This window comes from Chrysochloris asiatica, unplaced genomic scaffold, assembly GCF_000296735.1.
Source record: "Chrysochloris asiatica unplaced genomic scaffold, ChrAsi1.0 scaffold00001, whole genome shotgun sequence".
Lineage (NCBI taxonomy): Eukaryota > Metazoa > Chordata > Mammalia > Afrosoricida > Chrysochloridae > Chrysochloris > Chrysochloris asiatica.
This window is the reverse complement of record NW_006408519.1, coordinates 40,875,595-40,889,355: the sequence shown is the minus strand read 5'-3', so window position 1 is coordinate 40,889,355 and position 13,761 is coordinate 40,875,595. Positions and strand designations below refer to the sequence as shown.

Below are 13,761 nucleotides of genomic sequence, written 5' to 3'. Positions count from 1 at the left end.
ACTGTACTTGTGTTTTGTTTAAGCTGTCTATTACATTTTACAGTGATTTAAATAATGAGCCAAGTATCTTCATCTCTCCCCTTCACGTGGTCACTTTCTGGTCTTTGTCGGCCTTTCATGCAGGTCTGTATTATACTCTGGTATCATTTCCTTCGAAGTCTCTTACTGTCCTGTTCTGCTAGCGATAGGATCTGTCATCTTTTATATATTTGAAAACGGTCCTAATGTCACCTTTACTTTTTTTTTTCACCTCTAGCTTTGAAAGATAGGGTCCCTGGTGGCACGGTACATCAAGTGCTTGGCTGCTAACCAAAAGAAGAGCAGTTCAAGCCCACTAGCTGCTCCATGGAAGAAAGAGGTGGCAGCCTGCTTCTGTAAAGATTTCTAGCCTTGGAGACCCCATGGGGCAGTCCTACTCTGTTTGACTGGGTTCCTGTGAGTTCGAATTGACTCAAGTGTGGATTTGGTTTGGGTTTTGAGAGAGAGATTTTTTTTGCTGGATTTAGACTTATAATTAGGAGTTTTTTTGGTGTTTTTTTTTTTTTAATTTCAGGACTAGGCTATAGAATTCTAAGCATGAACTTATTTTTGCCCCAAGCAGCTGTATTGAGATACAAATTCAATAAAACATACAATTCAAGGTTTTTAGTCTACAAATTTGTGAATATAGTAAAAATCACTGAGCTGTATGTATTTCAGCATTTGTCTATTTCTGTGTGTTTTATTTTGCATAGTTTTCATTGGTATGTATTCACATTTACTTTTATTCTGCAATAACTAATCTGTATTTAATCCCACCGGTGTTTTTTTCGTTGTTGTTTTTTTTCAATTGTGACCTGAGTGAAGGTTTATAGAGCAAATCATCAGTTTCACATTCAGCCAATCATACACTTCATTTCATCTCACTGATTGCAATCTCTTCCCTGTAATTCTTGTTTCTCTTCCTCCTCCTTTCCCAACTCTTCTGTCTTTGGGTAAATGCTACCCTTTTGATCTTGAATGGCTGACCATTCTTTGGTGTGTCTACCTCACTATATACCTCTTTATTTCTTGGCTGAAAATTGAGTTACAGCAGTGAGTTCAGTTCTAGAACTGAAGGGTGATGGAGGGACAGAGTCTCAGGGTTCCACCAGTCTGCCTCTGGCCAGTAAGCCTGGTCATTTTTGTGATTTTGAGTTTTGTTCCTCATTTTCTCCCACTCTATCTTGGACCTTCTAATGTGATCCCTTATCAGAGCAGTTGGTAGTGGTATCCTGGCATCAGCTAGTTCTTCTGGTCTCAGAGTTGTGAAGACGGATGTTCATGTGATCCATTAGTCTTCAGGAATTGTTTTCAGTGCTATTTACTACTCATTGCTCCTGTGTCCTCCAGACAGAGAGAGATCAATTTAGCACCATATATGGCCACTTCTGAGTTTCTAAGATGTAGGATGTAGAACATTGTCTTTGTGGGCTATGTTATGCCAGTTGACCTTGGCGTACCTTGAAACTATGGTCCTGAGCTCCCCAGACCCAGAAACTCATTCCCTTAGGGTATTTGGTGACGTCTAAGGCGTGGTGCTGTGGACTTATGCTTCAGACTGCAGTGATTTGAATGGCAAAGTCGATGGTCCAAGCTCACCAGCTGCTTCTTGGAAACCCTATACCGGGTCTCCATGGGTCGGTATCAACTTGACGGCACTTAACAACAACAATAAGTTTTCCTAACTTTGTCTCCTGTGTGCTCCACCGCATTCATGGATATATTTATAGCAGAGGTAAATAATGGTTGTTGTTAACTGTCATCGAGTCAGTTCTGACTCAGAGCGACCCTATATATGTAGGATTTCCGTGGTTTTGAACTGCTGGTCTTGTGGTTTGCAATCCAGTACTGATCCTACAGCTCCACACCATGTTGTTGTTGTTGTTAAGTGCCGTCAAGTCAGTTCCAACCCATAGCAACCCTGTACAGGGTTTCTGAGAAGCATCTGGTAAGTTTGAACCTTTGACCTTGAAGTTCAAACTGACCTTGTGGTCAGCTCCACAGCAGGACTCCACCTGATACCCATGTGCAAATATCTTCTGTCAAATTTATGTATATCTGTGGGCATGTCCTCCCACTCTCCCTCCCAAACCTGCTCAGCCTGTGTGCTTGTGTGTCTTTGCACACACCTCCCTGTTAGTTCGCTATGTGTGAACTTATGTTTCTTTAGACCTGTGAAGATACCACTCCGCTGTCTTCTAATATCCTGTCTCGCCCGTGATAAGTCAGATGCCAATCTGGTTCTAATTTCAATGTAGAAAGCCTGTCTTTAGAGTTTTTTCTCTGTCTCAGAGTTTATAAACTTCTCAGGCCTCTCTAACTGAATGGAGAGTTTTGTTTGATTGTTTTCTTTTTCCTGGATAATTTTCACTCCCCTGTTTTCTCTGATCTCTTAGATAGATTTAGAAGGATTCTCCTGATTGCCTTTGTCTTTTGTCTCTCATTCCTTACTGAAACAGCTTTGTCTTGTTATTCTAAAGAAACCATGGTGGTGCCGTGGTTAAAGCACTAAGCTGCTAACCAAAAGGTCCGCAGTTCTAACCCACCAGTCAAAAGATGAGGCAGACTGCTTCTGTAGAGATGATACAGTTTTGGAAATCCTATGGGGCAGTTCTCCTCTGCCCTGCAGGGTTACGCGGACTCAGAATCAGCTAGATGGGTTTGGTCGGCTGATCTTTGCAATCGACATTCTGGGCTATTTCTTTCACTCTAAAATTCAGAACAATTGGATACGATGTTCAATCTTGACAAGTCCTGTGCGACTGCCGCTTGTCTGTGGAGATCTACTCTGATTCCACGGCGGGATAGCTCCCCCATCTCTCTTGTTTGAACATTTCCTTCCCCATTTCTTTGGCTCCCAGAATCTTCTTTCTTCAAGGTTTCCCACGTTGCTTTTCAGTCTTCTATTATGGGCTGTTGTTTTTCTCTAAATGTCATCAGACAATCCTGGCTGATTTGGTGCGTGGTGGTGACGGCTTGCGAAGCACTTGTGGGGTCTTGTTCCCCACCACCCTCTTACTGAATGGGATGGGACAGGGAGAGATTGGTGGATGGGCAAGCTGACAGGCTTCCCGGGGGCAGGAGGCAGAAGTGGCTAGCTGCTCCCCACCCCACTCCCATGTGCCACTGCTAAAACAAGAACACTTCTCAGGTCATGTGGGGTCTTTCCTATGGCCTCTAAGTGTAGAAATTGGTATTTCAGTTACCATCAAAGTTGTGTTCACCTCCTCATGAAAAACACATCCGTTTTCATCCTCAAAGCCTAGAAAATGATCACAATCCCAGTCTACCCATCATTTGTGCTTGAAGCAGGATGAGTCTTCCCAATGGGGGCCTAGCTTCCTTTCAGCTTGCATTCTGCAACGTTATGACTGTGCTCAGCCAAACAGAGTGAGACTCTCCTCTTTGTCTTCCTGAAGTAGTATAAAAAGTATGTCTAAAGTATCAGAGGAATAATTCAAATGCTCCCTGGGTTGGGTGGTCCAGGGCATGTTCTTTTAGTTAAGAACAAGGATGTATATCATTGTTGTTAGGTGCTGTCGAGTCAGTTCCGACTCATAGTGACCCAGCGCACAACAGAACAAAACACTGCCTGGTCCTCACGATTGTTAACATTTAGGGGTGTATGTAGGATGTTGTTTGTGGTGTGTTTTGTGAATCCACCGCTAGAGGACAGCATTGTCACTATTGTCTGAATAAGGAACTTTCCAACTTCGCTCCACAGCCCATCTCAAGCCATGACGGGCTGGACACCATATAATTGGTGGAGGTGAGAGTATGGATAGGAAGGATCCATCTTATCTGCTGTAAAATAAGTACTTTTTGTTTAATTTTAAGGGTGTGAGGTGAGAGCAAAGGGGTTTGGAGATACACATTTAGCTTACCTCCATCTGAGTATTTGAAAATAAATGTTTTATTTGTTTCTTTTATTTTTAAACAGGACAGGATAAACAAGCTAGTATTCTTTTTAACCATTTTTTTCCTATTGTGGATTCACACAGAAAAAAAAAAAAAGTACTTTCTAGACTTGTTTTCAGATTTATCCACTGACAATTTATAATATTTCATTTTGCAACAACTAATTTGTAGGAAGATACTTTGAAGTTATGTAAATATCATATTCCTCATCTACTTTCGTGCAGTAGTTTTAATATTCAGTAACAGTTTTGTAAATCCATCATTCTTCGTATCTGTGGTCAGCTGGCACTCTAGGGGGAAACTCTGTCTTTTCTTCATGTGGCTGCTGTTGTGAAGTGCTGTGGAGTTGGTTCCAACTCATAGCAGACCTGTGTAGGATTTGCAAGGACTGGCTGGTGGGTTTGACCCATGGACCTTGTGGTAAGCCATCCAGTGCTGATCCCACAGCGCCACACCAGGAGTCCACTTCCTTAATATTCATTGGATCAGGCGGGGCTCATGGATTTTGTTTTCTTCAATGGACTACAATGTCACCACCATTATCTAATTTGATGCTCTAATTTTCCCAAAAGGTTTGGTCATCTGAGCCCGCTCCAGTTGGTTCCATGGTTTGATGGGTCTCCGTGCTTTTTTCAATACTTTCTTGCTTTGTGGCACATCAAGATGTCCCAGGCTCATCCTGTATTTTCCCTATGCCATTACTCCAAGTAACTCCAGTTCCTGTTAGTGTCGAGCAGTCTTTAGAAGCCACGATCTAAGCTCTGACTATGCTTGTTGGTCTTGGGGATTGCTGATCTTGGACCCTTTCATTGGACAAAGCTTGTGTGTGTGTGTAGATGCACTTGTAACTATTAATTTCCATGGAATACAAGTGAGGAGAGTTCATTCAAATTCAAATTTCAATTGAATTTCTACAATATTTGGCTGTATCTATAGTGAGGAGCAACGGATCAGTTTTATTACAAAACCCTACTCCATTGATTTCTGTCCATTCTTCATCCATTCTTCTGATGACAAAACACCTCTTGTTCCTTAGCTTCTGTGATACCTTCAAGTCAGTTCTCGGTGGTCTTAGAGTCATTCTGTCTTTTCAGGCTGACTTTGTGAATGTTAGCCACAGTGCCCTGGCTTTCAGAACACCTTTCCTTTTGGGACAGACACATCCTACCATTGTCTTCACACTGAGAAGTGTCCTAACTACCTGGCAGTGCTCTCAAGAAGACAGATTCCAGGTGTCCGCTCAGCAGGGGCCCCTCTGCTCTGACATAGCAGCTTCTCCAGATGCAGCTTAATCTCAGCTTCCTTCAGGGTGCACATGGGCCAGATCCAAGTGTTAAGCAGCCCCGGGAGCCTGCAGATGTGGACAAGGAAGTGGTTTCTCTTGGCTGGAGGGATTGTGTGATTGAAACCAGGGCAGATGCAGATAGAAACAGGAGTTGAGATTAAGCCTTTGAATTGATGCTTCTGAAAAACCACTCTTACGTAAGCACTAAAATGTCATCTGCAGATTTAAAATATTGAGTCCATTACTTCAGTCATGGACTATTGCGCACATTTTACTACCACTGTGAGTTTTTTTTTCTTTTTTATTTGTTTTCTTTGCATTTTTTGTCTCCACAGGATGTGAAGGACTGACCAAACTCGACCTGACGGTCAATTTCATTGGGGAGCTGAGCAGCATCAAATCCTTGCAGCACAACCCCCATCTGAAGGAGCTCTTTCTCATGGGGAACCCATGTGCCGACTTTCAAGGGTACCGGCAGTTTGTGGTGGCAACGCTGCAACAGTTAAAGGTACGCTGACTCCGGAATCCACTGGACAGAGGGCTTGTTTGAACGATGCAGATGTACAGAGAAGTGCAAAGGTGCAGCAGATTGCTCATCTGTGACTGACTCTGGCATTGTGGGAGCCCATGGGGTACAGCGGAGCAAGCTTTCAGTTGCTGGCCACAAGGATGGTAGTTTGAACCCATCAGCCGTTCTGTAGGAGAAAGATAGATGGGGCAGTATGCCTCAGGAAGACGTACGGCCTCAAAAACCCTAAGGAACAGACCCAGCCTGTCCTGTAGGATTGCTAGGAGTTGGAATCGACTTCACAACAGAGGTTTTAGTGGTTTGGTTTCTTTTATTAAAACTCTCAGAGAACATTTTGTTTCAGAACGTGGAATATTCCAGAGACTTAAAACTAGTTTGTTGTCTATTCTTGTTGAACCTTTGAAAAAAGATTTGCACTGTTTTAAAAACCCTTTGTAAAAGCAAATGATGTCTTGTTTCACTGTTTGATTCAGAACACACGGAGCTGAATTGAACTGTTTCCCAGTGAGTCTCATCCTGCTGAAGAGCATCCTCATTGCTCACAGCTTTGGGGTTAGGAGCCCAGGCCCCTAAGAGGGCCACGTGGGAGATTTGCCTTTCTCCCACTTCCCAGTGTTTGGGACTCCCCAGGTCATAAGTAGACTTCTCCACATAATGGCATCATTAACACACAGCCTTAGGTGGCCCACCTCGTTTTCCGCATGTGGAAATGGGTAAATATTGCAGTTTTACAGAAATTCCATGCCTTTCTGCACAGTGTGTCATAACAGAGCAGAGGCACTCTGCAAATCCAAATTCCAGACAGACATAAAAGGAGACTGTAACTCCTACTTTGAACCTTAACCTTTCTATTCAGTTTATCCTTTTCTTATGAGGGAGCCCTGCTAGTGTAGTGAGTTACAAGCTAGTCTGCTGACTGCACAGTCAGCAGTTGGAATCTACCAGCTGCTCCACAGGAGAAAGATGAGGCTTTCTGCTTCAATAAAGATGTGCAGGGTCTCTGTGAGTCAGAACCGACTCCGTGGCACACCACCATCATGGTTGTTGTGGGGTTGTGGTGTGGCGCCGTAGGGTAAATACGGGACTGCTAACTGCAAGGTCAGTGGTTCAAACCCATCAGTGGCTCCTTGGAAACACTGCACAGTGTTGTTTTGAGGCAGACCCACCACGAACAACAGTATGGTTGCTATCACAAATGATCACAAACTTTGTGGCTTAAAACAACTCAGATTTGTTGTTGTTGTTTTCAGGGCCATCAAGTTGTTGTTAAGTTCTGACTCATAGCAACCCTGTATAGGGTTTCTAAGGAGTGGCTGGTGGGATTGAACCGCTGATCTTGTTGTTAACAGACCAGTAGTACTTATCCTACAGTGCCACACCAGGACTCCATTTTATTATCTAAGTGTTCTGGAGGTTTGACTGCCAAAAGAACCAACAGATCTGTGTTGGAAGAAGTGCAACCAGAGTGTTCCTTGGAGGCCAAGATGGCCAAACTTTGTCTCTCATACTTCAGACATATTGTCAGGAGGGACCAATTACTGGTGAAGGATATCATGTTTGGTAAGGTGGAGGGTCAGAGAAAAAGAAAAAGACCCCCAGTGAGATGGATTGGCAAAGTGACAGCATCAGTGGGCTCAGGTAGAGCAACAATTGTGAGGTTGGCTCAGGACCAGGCAGTGTTTCGTTCTGCTGAGCATAGGGGCACTGTGAGTTGGCGCCGACTTGATGGCACCTTGCAAGAACCAATGGAGGTTAGAAATCCAAAGTGCATTCCACTAGCCTAAAACCAAGCTGCTTTAGTCGGGCTGCATTCCTTTCGGGTACCCTAGAGGACACTGCATTTCCTTGCATCTTCAGCTTCTAGAAGTTGCCTTCAGGTTGCATCGATTCCAACTCATAGCGATCCAGTAGGACAAAGTAAAACGGCTGTAAGCACCATGGAAGCAGACCGCCACCTTGTTCTTCTTAACGCAACTACTGGGTTTGAACCACCGACCATTGGGTTTTCAGCTAATTGATTACCCATTGCACCACTGGGACACCTTTGAGTCTCTCTCTAAGTCCCCCGACACACCTCTCTTTCAGACCTTCAAGACCTTTCCATGACATTGGGCCCACTCTTATAACGCAGCATAATCTCCCCGCCTCAGAATCTGAATTTAATCTCATTGGCACAGTGCCCTTTTCCTTATAATGTACCTCATTCACAGTTTCTCGAGATTAGGACTTTGACCTCTTTGTCCTCGTTGTCCTCGAAGAAGAAGGCAGGGTAGATGAACAGGTAGCTTTGCTTCTGATGTTTGCCCTGAGTCACTTTGATTTCAGTTCTGTGTCACTCTGGCACACAGGGCTGCTATGAGTTGGATCTGACTCAGGGACACCTAACAACAAAACGGTGCATTATTATTTCCAAGTTCAAAACATTCTGAATGGATGGAATTGCTCCTCTTGAGTAAGTGTACTGTCTTGACTGTTTTTATTTAAGTGGTTGGATGGTAAAGAAGTAGAGCGTTCTGAGAGGATTCAGGCATTACAGAACTACCCAAGAATCGAACGAGAAATCAGAGAGCAAGAAAAAACGCACTGCCTCAAGCGAGCCAGGGACAAAGAAGAGGCTCAGAGGAAGCTTGAGGAAGAGCATGAACGAGAAGACGACACAAAACGCACCCCAGGCTTTGACAGACGTTGGTCCACAGATGTCAACACCACCGTGTAAGTCAGTGCCATTTCCTAAGTAACTTGTTACTTTTTCTCCCAAGATGCTTACAAGATCATTTGTGATTGGATGTATTTGAAGATTTATTTCAAGAATAAATGGTGATATGAATTTTGGGTGAAAAATATGACCATCGCATCATTGGTGGCAATTCTGTGAGACTTTCTTCCTTAAAAAAAGAGGTGGGAGCGGGCCTTTCTAAACCAGCAACTAAAAGCCCCCTCAGGCTAGGAGCTATAAGAGACTGCAAGAAAGATGACTTAGCAGCTGTGCCTCAATATAAGCAGCCTTGGTAAATCGTGGATGGTGAGCCTGATCGCAAGATCAGAAGTTCAAATCCGCCAATCACTCTGCCAGAGAAAGATGAGGCTTTCTGCTCCCCTAAAGATTTACAGCCTCAGAAACCCTATATAGGGTCACTAGGAGTCGGAACTGACTTCATGGCACACCACCACCCTGAGTTAGAAAACAGGACTAGTTTTGAAAAGTTACACGCAAATCACATTATTGTAAATGCAATAATTTTGATAGGATCATAGAAATAGTCTATTTTATGAATTAAATAATGACTACTTTATAAATGTGATTAACAGTCCTCTCATTGGCCTTTTTATAAATCTAAAATTTTAATGCCCATTTATTTTAGGTGAATTGCAACTATAATCTCTCGATTTGATTTTGATAGTGACTACTTTAAATAATCTTGATAGCTGAATCACCTCAAGTGGAGAAAATAATTATATAAAATATCTCATGCTCCCATAAATGTTCAAACAATAATTAAGTAGGCTGCTATCACCCACTATTAGTGAATAAACACCAATAGTTTAGATTTTTAAAATGCAAATAATTTTTTTAAAGTATAATAAACTATCCTCACTGGAATTGTATGTTCCTGGGTATGTCTCTCCAATCTCATTCCTCCCTTCACCCCATAGTCTACTGAAATGAGTACGGAACACTGATCCCATCTGTATATTTAATGCCTTCGGCACATAATTGCTAAGTGCTTTCCAGCTGGTTACAATGCACAGTGACCCTGTGTAGGATTTCCGAAGAAAGGCTGATGAGTTTGAACCATCGACCTTGTGGTTCAAGCCAACCTCATGGTCTAGTGCTTCTCCTGCAGCACCAGACCAAGACTCCAACACATAATTTTGCCTTCTTAAAGCAAGGCTATTTTTATGTTTCTTTAAAGCATGAATGATATCTTCCTATTGCTTTCATCCAACATCGTGTTTGTGAGATTTGTGAGTATGAATACCTGAAGAATTGCTTCATTCATTGTCACTGTGGAATTAGCACAATGTACCCCAGAGGTGATCATCAAAGTATGCTAACAGCTGGCAGCTCTCTGGCCCTGGTCAACCAGAATGGGTTCCAGCTGTAGCAACCAGTGTGGTTCTACCACGGGTGCCAGCTGGCTCCTGCCTGGGCTGACCACCCGCCTCTGGATGGTCATTCAACCTGCCCTCCCTTGTTCTGCCCTTCCCCAGCATTGCACACGCTCTGTGTGCATGTGTGCTGACTTCTGCAGGTATGCTAGCTAGCAGTGACACTGCTCCCTCGTATGCCATGAACACCTTTGTTCACCCAGCTGTTTGCGCAAGGGCAGCAGCCCTATCTGAAGGTTCCCCATCTTGGCCAGTAGTGGGGAATAAGGTGTGATACTTGATAGAGAATTGCCCAATGGCGTTGGGTGTTACACGGCACTTGGATTCTTGTTTAACCCTCATTTTTGGCCCTAGTAGTGAACTTGCATTTGCATTTGTTAATTGGCGCCTCAGAGTTCCTGGAAGCATGTCCTCTGCCTATTTTAAGTAAGGCATAAGGTTGTTTCTTGTTGATTTCTATCCTTTATATCTGGCATGCAGATTCGTTGGTCATTATATGCTTTGCTAATATCTTCTCTCAACCTCGGACTTGGCTGTAATTTTATTAGGTGGTTCTGGTTTATAACATTTCAAAGTATTAACATAGTTAAATTTATTTTTGTACTTTTTAATCTCATTTATGAGATTTTATGGCATTTTTCATTACCTGGGTTGCATAAGCATATTATCTTGCAAGGGCATAATAGTATTTGTTTTTAGTTTTCCTGCCTGGCATGAACCTGTATCTAAGGTGTAGGGTAAGGTACTAATTGATTTCCATATACACACGTCGTCCAGTCGATTCAACTCATAGCAAACTTATAGAATGGCATAAACTGTCCCACAGCATTTCTGAGACTATAAATCTTTACAGGAGCCGACAGCCTCAGCCGTCTCCTGAGGAGCAGCAGGTGGGTTTGAACCGCTAACCTTTTAGTTAGCAGCCCAACTATTAACCCACTATGCCAGCAGCCACACCATTTATTAGCATATCATCCTTCTTCCAGAGCACTAGTGCTGTGGTGGTTAAAGCACCCACCTGCTAACCAAAATGTCAATGGTTCGAATCCACCAGCTGCTCCTCAGGAGGCTCAGATGTGACAATCTGCTTCCATAAAAGATGACAGCTTTGGACACCCTACAGGACACTTCTACTCTGTCCTATAGGGTCACCATGAACTGGAATCAACTTAACGACAGTGGGTTTGTCCTTCTGCCATTGATCTGTAAGACCAGCTTTGCCATATGAGGGGGTTTCAAACACTTTGTGGAAAAATCCCATTATCTTTCAATTCCATGTTTCCACAGACTTTCTGAAGTCTTTGTGTATATACTTTCTGCTAGTGTATCCATGGGTCAGTTGTTTCTCAGTTCCCTGACTCACACTTTGGGGTTAACCCCTGTGGTGGGAAGTTTTAGAGATGTTTAGTAAATCCTGATACCTGGCAGCAGATAGTCTCATTTTATAAAATCCGCATGGCTATTCTTGGTTCTTTACTCTTCTGTAAGACTTTAGAATTCACCAGTCATAAATCCTAAAAGTCCCTAGATCTTGATTGGGGGAGGGAGTGTGGTGGCTTTATTCCATAGCCCTGGACTGCAGACCACAGGTTGGCAGTTTGAGCCCATTACCTATTCCACAAGAGTGGACACGTTCTGCTCCGGCAAAGACATATACCCTCAGATACCCTACACTGGCTCAGTGTGAGTCAGGACTTGATTGATGGCACTTTACAACAACTGGGGGGAAATCGACATCTTTAGGACGTTTATTATTTTCCTTGCTGAATTTTAGAGAAGCTCCCCTATTTATTTAGACCTTCTTTGTGAGGCCTTCAGTAAGATTTTGTAGTTTTCTCAATAAAGGTCGTATATCGTCTCTCATTAAATTTATCACGTAGTATCTTGCAGAATCGGATTTTAAAAATAGACTTGGAATTGGTTCTTACTGATATGTAAAGACACAATGACTTGTATACAAGATGATTATTGTATTAAAGCGATTTTATTAACCATTGGTCTTAGTGTTGGTTCTCTGGAGAAGCCAGACCAGTAAACTATATGCGCATCTGTATGCAGAGAGGTTTATCTCAAGGAGATGGCTCACACAGTTGGAGAGGTAGGCAAGTCCCAAGTCCCTGTATCAGATGTCAGGCTGCAAGCTTCCTGACTGACGTAGCTGTGAGTCTAATGAACCAAAAACAGCAGGTAAGACAACAGGTAGGCAAGTTGGGCAGGTAAGATGGCTGTCTGTGAATGACTCACAGGATTGGCAGGCAGTACAGCAGGGCACCAGTTCAAGTCCAATGAATCACAGATTGTATGATGAGCCAGACGCAGAATCTAGACCCAGCAGAAAACGAAAGGAGATTTGCCCGAGTGTCTAATATATTGGAAGCAAGTCACATCTCTAAGGAAACTTCCTTTCAGTTGATTGGCTGCTCTTAGCAGATTGCATCGTGGGGAATGACCATATCCTAACTGTGAAACCACCGTGAATCTTGGCCCAGTGAAGTTGATACAAAGCCTTAACTCTTATGCCATTTTTAAAAGACGCAATAGTCTGTAGATTCCCTCTTGTTTTCTATGTAGAATAACACATTGTAAACTGTAACTTTACATTTTTTCCAATTGTTACGCATTCACTTAATTTTTTTTAATGGTGCCTGCCAAGACCTCTGGCATAGGGTGAAATACCGTATTAAGTATAGATAGTGCAGCCAGTGTGCTCCTGGGAGGCCAGGATGGCCAAACTTCGTCTCTTATACTTCGGACATATTGTCAGGAGGGACCAGTCGCTGGAGAAGGATATCATGTTTGGTAAGGTGGAGGGTCAGAGAAAAAGAGGAAGACCCCCAGAGAGATGGATTGGCAAAGTGGCAGCATCAATGGGCTCAAGTGTGGCAACAATAGTGAGGTTGGCCCAGGACTGGGCAGTGTTTCCTTCTGCTGTGCATATAGGGTCGCTATGGGTTGGTACCGACTTGATGGCACCTAACAACTACAACATTTGTGTGTTGTTTCCGAAATGCCTCATATTGAAGTATGACAATGTTGACTGTGGAATTTTGGTAAAGAAAACTAAACTTCTTTCCATTTCCAGTTGATATCGAGAATTCCTCATAAAAGATATTGGATTTCTGTTAGGTTTTTTTTTTCTGCATTTATAATGATGATCCTGTTTTTCTATTAAAGTGTTAAATCACATGAACAGATTAAACCATCTTTGAATTCCTGGGATTAGTTTACTTTGGCCATGAAACATTTTAGAAATATATATATGATTTGAAGTGATTATTGTACTTAGTAGTTTAGTATTTAAACTCCTGACGTGCTTGCTTTGTGTGTGTTCTTTCCCAGCGCAAGCTCTTTAGAGAGCAGACAACCCCACCCAGGCTCGGAGACACGAGGAGAGGAGAGCAACACAAAGAAATTGGATGAAAGTGAAGAAGACCTGGCATTCTGGAATAAGCCCTCTCTGTTCACTCCCGAGTCTAGACTGGAGACTCTTAGACACATGGAAAAACAACGGAAAAAACAAGAACAGTTGAGGTACTTAATAGTTCCCCATCGTTGGGATGACAAGAATATATCCATGGAATAGATATTATAGACTGTTTTCCTGGTCGCACATTATTTCTCCCATTTCTGTGTTCAGTCCTCATCCTTAAGTGTAAATTTTCCTTGGATTGCCTCTGTTCACACTATAGTTGAGCCACCTTCTTTAGAACCGTATGAATTATGTTCTGCAGGGGGGGTTGTGCTTGTCTGTTTTCAGCTTTTTAACCACTTTAACTGGGTCCTGGTTGTTGTTGTTGTTAAGTGCCCTTGAATGGGGTTCCGACCCATAGTGACACTGTATAGGGTTTCCAAGGAGCAGCTGGTGAACTTGAGCCACTGACCTTGCAGTTCAAACGAC

General features: G+C 43.0%; 1 protein-coding gene across 1 annotated transcript in view; it reads left to right on the top strand.

The window, feature by feature from the left end:
• LRRC6 (leucine rich repeat containing 6) overlaps positions 1 to 13,761 on the top strand; it is a 129,714-nt gene that overhangs the window by 32,424 nt on the left and 83,529 nt on the right. The window contains exons 5-7 of the mRNA XM_006830843.1: positions 5,560 to 5,732; positions 8,239 to 8,465; positions 13,203 to 13,394. Coding sequence (XP_006830906.1) covers positions 5,560 to 5,732; positions 8,239 to 8,465; positions 13,203 to 13,394 — 592 coding nt within the window. The remainder of the gene's footprint in view (positions 1 to 5,559; positions 5,733 to 8,238; positions 8,466 to 13,202; positions 13,395 to 13,761) is intronic.